Source organism: Nomascus leucogenys, chromosome 4 (assembly GCF_006542625.1).
Source record: "Nomascus leucogenys isolate Asia chromosome 4, Asia_NLE_v1, whole genome shotgun sequence".
Lineage (NCBI taxonomy): Eukaryota > Metazoa > Chordata > Mammalia > Primates > Hylobatidae > Nomascus > Nomascus leucogenys.
Genome location: NC_044384.1, coordinates 19,810,881 through 19,818,644, shown reverse-complemented (window position 1 = coordinate 19,818,644; position 7,764 = coordinate 19,810,881). Strand labels below are relative to the sequence as shown.

The 7,764-nt window shown below is 43.1% G+C and overlaps 1 protein-coding gene across 1 annotated transcript; it reads left to right on the top strand.

Moving 5' to 3' along the window:
- Positions 1–2,715: 2,715 nt before the first annotated feature.
- On the top strand, positions 2,716–6,744 carry PMAIP1 (phorbol-12-myristate-13-acetate-induced protein 1). Its single transcript, XM_030810090.1, has 2 exons — positions 2,716–2,953; positions 5,361–6,744. The coding sequence occupies exons 1-2, from the start codon at positions 2,896–2,898 to the stop codon at positions 5,465–5,467; spliced, it is 165 nt and encodes a 54-aa protein (XP_030665950.1). The 5' UTR covers positions 2,716–2,895; the 3' UTR covers positions 5,468–6,744.
- The last annotated feature ends 1,020 nt before the right edge of the window (positions 6,745–7,764 follow it).

Here is a 7,764-nt window from a genome sequence, read left to right as displayed (position 1 = left end):
TCTCCCTTTGTCGCTTGTCGCTCAGGCTAGAGTGGAGTGGCTGGATCATAGCTCACTGCAACCTCCTCCTCCTTGGCTCAAGCAATCCTCCCACCTCAGGCTCCCGAGTAGCTGACACTGCAGGTTGTACTTGTATTATCTGCAGAGTCGGGGTTTCACCATGTTCCCCAGGTTGGTCATCAACTCCTGGACTCAAGCGATCCCCCTGCCTCCACCTCCCACAGTGCTGAGATTACAGGCATGAGCCACCATGCCCGGCCAATTCTCTTTAGAGAATGTTAGATCTGCCAAAGAGTTTATGGACCATCTCAAATCCCAAATCTTTAAAAGTCCTCTATAAACCAGCTGAATTTGACCCATGTCCAAAACCCCCCTCCCCTGACTTCTTTCCGCTCTTTTCCTCCTTGCAAGCTGAATTTGCAATTCCCTAAAAAACAGAGTTGCCTAAGGTTTGTATCCAGTATGGGTCACGTGACCAATTCTTTTCTAATGAAAATGTTAGAGGATGGGATTAACATACCTTTTGTAGGTAAACAATGTTATGATTCACTTTTTTTTTTTTTTGGTGGTTGTTGAGTATATTCTCTGCATTTCAGGGTGCGTATTTGAACGACAGAAATTTAATAATTGATGCAACCAAAAAATTAACGGTGTTCCTTATGTATTAAGTAAGTCAAAATGAGCCTGGAGCGGTTTTGAATTACCACTTGGGGATAATAGATTTCAAGGCAGCATCTCCACTGTGTTTCCTGCGTCTTTTGATGATTTCTAAATTCTGTCCACTCTTACCCGTTTGTATATACCCCACTCAAAAACAGCCAACATCAGCCTCGAAACTATGTTGTTTAAACTCAAGAGCAGTTTTGTTCCATGCTTATATTGTTGTCCATACCTTCAGCAGGGCCAAGCCATAAATAAATATTTGCTGGTTTGTGTTGACTGAATGATTTAAGATAAATAAACAACCTCAAATGCCTACTGAGGCCAGATAATGTAAATGGGAAAAGCAAACAGCAGGGAGTGTGGTGAACAGGAGCACCCTAGGTTCCTCTAAAGGTTGTGGTTTCGACCACACTTCAAGCCTATTTTGCACTTTTGGAAAACGGATCCCAGGTTGTCAGAGCTTCTGGTTTTCCAAGAGATGCTGGAATCTGGGTTTTTCATGCAATCCCTCAATGTTTAAGATGTTGGTAATCAATTCAAATTTTTACAATACATTTTGAAGGCCAATACTGTAAACCAAACTAAGCACTTCTAGGGAGCCCATGCAACGAATTTGCAATCTTTTCATTAAACAGCACAGCTAAGATGAAAACACGCTTTTTTTTTCTTTTTCTTTTTTGAGACAGAGTCTTATTCTGTCACCCAGGCTGGAATGCAGTGGCGCGATCTTGGCTCACTGCAACCTCCGCCTCCCAGGTTCAAGCGATTCTCGTGCCTCAGCCGCCCAAGCAACCGGGACGACAGGCGTGCACCACCAAAGCCGGCTAATCTTTTGTATTTCAGTAGAGACGGGGTTTCACCATATCGGCAAGACTGGTCTCGAACTCTTGGTCTCAAACGAACCACCCGCCTCCGCCTCCTAAAGAGCTAGGATTACAGACGTGAGCCACCGCGTTGGGCGGAAACACACATTTTCTAAGAAACTGATTGCTGGGAAGGCTACAGTGGGTAAGAGGTCTTGCTCTCTGTGGGCCCGCCTGGGTCGGGATCAGGGCAGTGCTCTCTGCCTAAGTGAACTTGGGAATTTTCTACAAAGCTCAGTTTCTGCACCTGTAAAGTAGCAACGGTTGTTCTGAGGCCGGAATGAGAAAATGCATGCCAAAGCCCTTAGCATGAAGCGGCTCTCAGTAACCGTTAACCACTCCTAATTACTCCTCTTCATAATAGAATTACTCATGGCCTCGCCAAATATTGTGCAAATAATTTCACGTTCCCAGGTAGCTCATCCCTCCTACAAAAGATTTGAACGTTTTCCATATGATAACGATCCACTCGTTTTTGCTAAACATCCAGAATGGGCGATATCGACCTATCTGGAAGGACACACACGAATCCCTTCCCAACTCAAACACGATGTTCTTTCTGGCTGGCACCAGGGCTTCTGTTTGCAGTGACTTCCTGGGACCCGGCGCTTTCTCACAGGGCCTCTGGCATCTCCTCTGCGGTGATTAAGGTTCTTCTCATTTCCCTTCCCTGTTACTACCCATACTCTTCAAGTTCGAAAAGTTTCCTTTTCTAATCTCTTTTCCGGGCTTGTTTACCCAAGTCTCTAATTGCCAAGGCCTCTGGTCTCTCCCCACCCACAACTTTCCTCCTGGTTAAACCCTTCCCCTCCCGCCACTCCCAGCTCCCGCCACCACTGCAGCTGACGACGTCCAGTGTTTGCAGATGGTCAAAGCCGACCCCCTTCTCCTCCCATCCCATTTTGTAAGGAAGTAATTTCGGGGCCGAGCGCTCTGCGCCCCCCGCCGCGGGTCGGCGCCACAGCGGGTCGGGAACGTGTCCAGGCGGGTCGCGCTCAGCGGGGGACTTCCCCGCCCGCCTGGGTCCCGCGTCAGCTCACCTAACGCCGTCTGCGGGGCGGGGACAGGGGCGGGCCCGGCGTCTAGTTTCCCTACGTCACCAGGGAAGTTCTCATTGGACAAAAGCGTGGTCTCTGGCGCGGGGACCTCAGAGAGGCGCGGGGACCTCAGAGTTGCGCGGGGACCTCACAGTTTCCCGGGCACTCACCGAGTGTAGTTGGCATCTCCGCGCGTCCGGACACCCGATCCCGGTACCCCTGCCTGCGGCACTGTTCGTGTTCAGCTCGCGTCCTGCAGACGTCCGAGGTGCTCCAGTTGGAGGCTGAGGTTCCCGGGCTCTGTAGCTGAGTGGGCGGCGGCACCCGCGGAGATGCCTGGGAAGAAAGCGCGCAGGAACGCTCAACCGAGCCCCGCGCCGGCTCCAGCAGGTACCGACCCGCTGGGGCCAGCGAAGACTCAGGCCGGGCGAGGTCGGGGCCGGGGTGGAGGTCTCGGTTGGGGCGGGCTCAGGTCGTCGGGGCTCAAGCACAGACTGCACGGGGGCTCAAGGTCGGGCCAGGTCTGTGCCCTGGCGCGAGCCTTAGGGGCGCCTCCAGAAAGTTCTTCGGGGGTTTTCCCCAGGACGGCGGGGACGGCGAGGAACCAAGCCGGATTTGGGATTGGGATGCAGCTGCGTTTCACCAGGGGCAAAAAGCTCCTCTCCTCCTCTCTTTCCTCCTCGCCACTTGCCCTTCCCCGGGGCCACGAGGAACAAGTGCAAGTGTAGGCGGCTGCCTCTAGGAGAACGTCATTATCGCGGCAGAAGGGGCAGGAGAGAGCCCCGGGGACCGCCTGGACTCCCAGTGCTTCCAGAGACGGCCCCATAAGGGCCCCTGTGTTCAGGAGCCTAGAAAATCTTCTAACATTTAATAATCGATATTGTGGGAGGTGGAGATAGGAGAATAGGAGTTAGTCCGCTCCTTTTTTTCATTCATTCCTTCCCACTCCCCACCCCGATACATACAACTCCATCATAACTTTTCAGGCCTGCCCCCCGGCCCCATCCTTTTTCTAAATCTAAACAGAGAACCCAGTCACTTCCCAGAGCCCGAAATCTGTGTGGGCCATACTGCTGTTGCATCAGACGATTATACGTCCCCCCATCTTTTAAGTTACTTTCATTTCATAGAGCTCCTGGGGCGTGCGAAGGAAGTGGTGCATTGCAAATGTGACCATGCCTAAGATGGTAACAACAGGCTGCTGTCTCTGGCGCTTGTGTAGGATGGAAAAAGCTTTGTCTACCTTTTGTGATGTCTTAGGATTCTGACCTTGTTTCTTTCTGAAGGATCTTACCTGTGCACAGCACTTTCTGGTCCGACTTAATTCCCAAGAACAGGAAGCAGCACAAAGTCCTTCTTAAACTTGATTTGATTGATACTAATACATTTATAGGTGTGTAACTGCAATTTTTAAAAAATTAAGGAAATGACCGGGAAGTATTTTCTGCCTTGTTTTCTACATTTTTGGTGAAAGGGATAACTTTTCCACTTAGAATTCAGGGCTTCCAGTGTCGGATGCTGAGTGGTATTTGGTTTTTCTTTTAGAACTGTATATTAATATATCTCAATCTCTGCAGACAACATGTCTATGTAAATACTTCCCAACATGTTTGATCCTGTAGCCCATAAAGAATAACATCTTAAGAGATTTATTAGGTCTCTTGGTGTAGGAGTTAGGAAAGATTTCACTCACCTCTTGTAGAGAGAAATTGGTTGAAATATAGGTTTAAGATTTTGCTTTACTATATATTGACAGCTTTGATTCATTTTGAGCCTAAATACGGTATTTTCAGGGTCGATTTATAAAATAGACCAGATTTTAATTTGTAATCATGATTTTTAATGTTTGTAATCATGCAGTGTACCCGAAAGACCTCAAGCTGCTCTTTGAAATATTCAAGAAAATTGAAATTATAGTCAGTATAGATACGATATTATAGTCAGTATAGTATTAACTGCACTTACTGAAAAAAGTGTACTTGGAAATTATATTATAAGCATTATTTTTCTTAATATTCAGTTAGAATAACTCAATTCCAAAAAGTAGTAAACATGTGAATTAAACATTGCTTATTTTCTGCTCCTCTCATTTCCATAAAGGCAATGGATTGGTACATAACGGTGTTATAGGAAGAAGTGGGTTTACATTAAAATAGAAATGTTTAAATTATTTTAGAGAATGTGGACTTAATTTTAGAATAAGATTTTATGAGTCTTCTGTGAAAAAATATCAGAATTTTTTAATGAGAAAAAGAATACCTCTAGATTTGCCTATATAATGAGAGTATAACCTAAGCTGTAAATTATTGCCATTTGAAAATCAAATCCTACTTGAAAGCCACACAGAACTTGACTTCTGTTTCCTAGCCAACCTTAAATGAAACAGAAAAAGATGACATCATCTAAGGCTGGTGACTTATGCTACTCTTTGTAGCATTGCTTTTAAAATAAAGTGGTTTTATAATGTTCTCACATCTCAAAGAATGATAATGCTACTCTTCGTAGTATTTGACATAAAGAAAGGTAACACTTGCCTCATCCAGGATGCGTTTTTAAAAACCTCAAAGTAAATGTCTTTATTCTTACCTTAACGATTGCTTTCGGTGAGTCACAATGTGTGTAAGTGTGTGTGTGTGTGTGTGTGTCACATTTGGAAAACAGGTGCACATAAAGCCAAAGTTAAGAGAAATGCTTCCTGGGATCCTCAATTTGTCACTAGTGTGGGCGTATTAGGTCTTGCTGGTTACAGTTTGTGATATCATCAATGTTCATGTCCTCGTTTTGCTTTCCTTCTCAGAGCTGGAAGTTGAGTGTGCTACTCAACTCAGGAGATTTGGAGACAAACTGAACTTCCGGCAGAAACTTCTGAATCTGATATCCAAACTCTTCTGCTCAGGAACCTGACTGCATCAAAAACTTGCATGAGGGGACTCCTTCAAAAGAGTTTTCTCAGGAGGCGCACATTTCATCAATTTGAAGAAAGATTGCATTGTAATTGGGAGGAATGTGAAGGCGCATTCACGGGTGCCCTTGGAAACGGAAGATGGAATACATCAAAGTGAATTTCTGTTCAAGATTTCCCAGATTATCATTCTTTGGGATGAGAGAACATTATAAAACCACTTTGCTTATTTTAAAGCAGGAATGGTAGATCCTTGAAAATAAGGAAGTAATTATTGACACATTTCTTTTTTACTTAGAGAATTGTTCTAGTGTTTTTGCGGAAGATTACTGCTGGCCTACTGTGAAGGGAGATGACCCATCATTAGACTGGGCAGCTGGGGACAAACAGTTCAGTGCTTTGTCGTTGTTGCTGTTTTTGGTGTTCTGCTTTTCAGTGTCAACTCAGCACAATGTATATGATTTGGTTTATACATATTACCTTGTTATAATGAAAAAATTCATTCTGAGAACACTGAAATGTTATAGTCGATGTTGATTTCTTCAGTCACTACACAACGTAAAATCATCTGTTTCTTTTGACTCAAATTGTATTGCTTCTGTTCAGATGATCTTTCATTCAATGTGTTCCTGTTGGGCATTACTAGAAACTATGGAAAACTGGAAAATAACTTTGAAAAAATTGGATAGAAGTATAGGAGGGTTACTTGGGGCCAGTAAATCAGTAGACTGAACATTCAATATAATAAAAGAACATGGGGATTTTGTATAACCAGGGATAATAAAAAGAAAAAAGAAGTTGATTTTTAATTGATGTTTTTGAAACTTAGTAAAACAAATATTCAGAAGTAACTTGATAAGAAATGAATGTTTCTAAAGAAGTTTCTAAAGATTTGGAAAATGCTCCTTGTCACGTTAGTTAGTGTGCATCCTACAAAAAGTGATCTCTTAATGTAAATTAAGGATATTTTCATAATTGGAATATACTTTTCTTAAAAAAAAGGAACAGTTAGTTCTCATCTAGAATGAAAGTTCCACATATGCATTGGTGAATATATATGTCTACACATACTTACATACTTATGTGGGTATCTGTATAGATAATTTGTATTATAGTATTATATAGATTCTTAGTAGGGTCTCAAGTAAGTTTCATTGTTTTTATCTGAGCTATATACAGTCCTCAAATAACATAAATAATGTCTTGATTTTATTTCAGCAGAAATAATTTTATTTATTTTGCTTATTTATAATTAAAGTATTTTTCTTTAGTTTGAAAATGTGTATTAAAGTTACATTTTTGAGTTCCAAGAGTCTTATAACTACTTGAATTTTTAGCTGAAATGTCTTAATGTAGGTTGTAGTCACTTTAGATGTAAGATTACCTCACATCTGTTTTCTTCAGTATTACTTAAGATTGTTTATTTAGTGGTAGAGAGTTTTTTTTTTTTCAGCCTAGAGGCAGATATCTTACCATCTGGTATTTATGGTCTAACTTGTATTTAAACATATGTACACATATAAAAGTTGATACTGTGGCAGTAAACTATTAAAAGTTTTCACTGTTCTTTTCTGTGTGTTAATTTTGTCTTCATCTTGTAAACTACTAACTACTAAGTGTTCATTATCAAGCCAAAGTATTTTAACTGATTTCCATCAGCAGACATCCTCTGACCTTCTGACCACACTGTCTCCTCCCAGTAGTTGGAGTAGAAAATATAGGAGAATTTGCATGATTTCTGCTGTCAAGGGACTTACACTTTAATTGGGAGGGGAAATAGTGAAAAATAGGAAATGAATGCCCGACATAGGTCCTTTTTTTTTTTTTTTTTCTGAGACAGAGTCTTGCTCTGTAGTCCAGGATGGAGTGCATTGGCACAATTTTGGCTCACTGCAACCTCTGCCTCCTGGGTCTAAGTGATTCTCATGCGAAAGCCTCCCCCACACGCCACCACACTGGGTAATTTTTGTGTTTTTAGTAGAGACGGGGATTTCACCATGTTGACCAGGCTGGTCTTGAACTCCTGGCCTCAAGTCATCTGCCCACCTTGGCATCCCAAAGTGCTGGGATTACAGCCTATAGAGATTCGTGATCTAATTAGAGGTGTTTTGTGAGCTGGCACCCTTGACTTCTCCTGGGTCTGTCTGGCAAGAGGAGCTGCAGTGCAGTTTCCTTTTTGGCGACCTCACACTTCTTCCTCTGCTTCCAGCCCTAGAGTAGCAAAGATTGCTTCATCTGAGGTTAGTCATGTGCAAAAGTAGGTGTAACTCAATGGCCTTCCTGTTTGAGTGTGAGAACT

Bases quoted from the DNA above. Each gene is read 5' to 3' on its own strand.
- PMAIP1 (XM_030810090.1), top strand. From the start codon at position 2,896: ATGCCTGGGAAGAAAGCGCGCAGGAACGCTCAACCGAGCCCCGCGCCG. The intron at 2,954-5,360 runs GTACCGACCCGC...TTTCCTTCTCAG, and splicing joins CCCCGCGCCGGCTCCAGCAG to AGCTGGAAGTTGAGTGTGCT.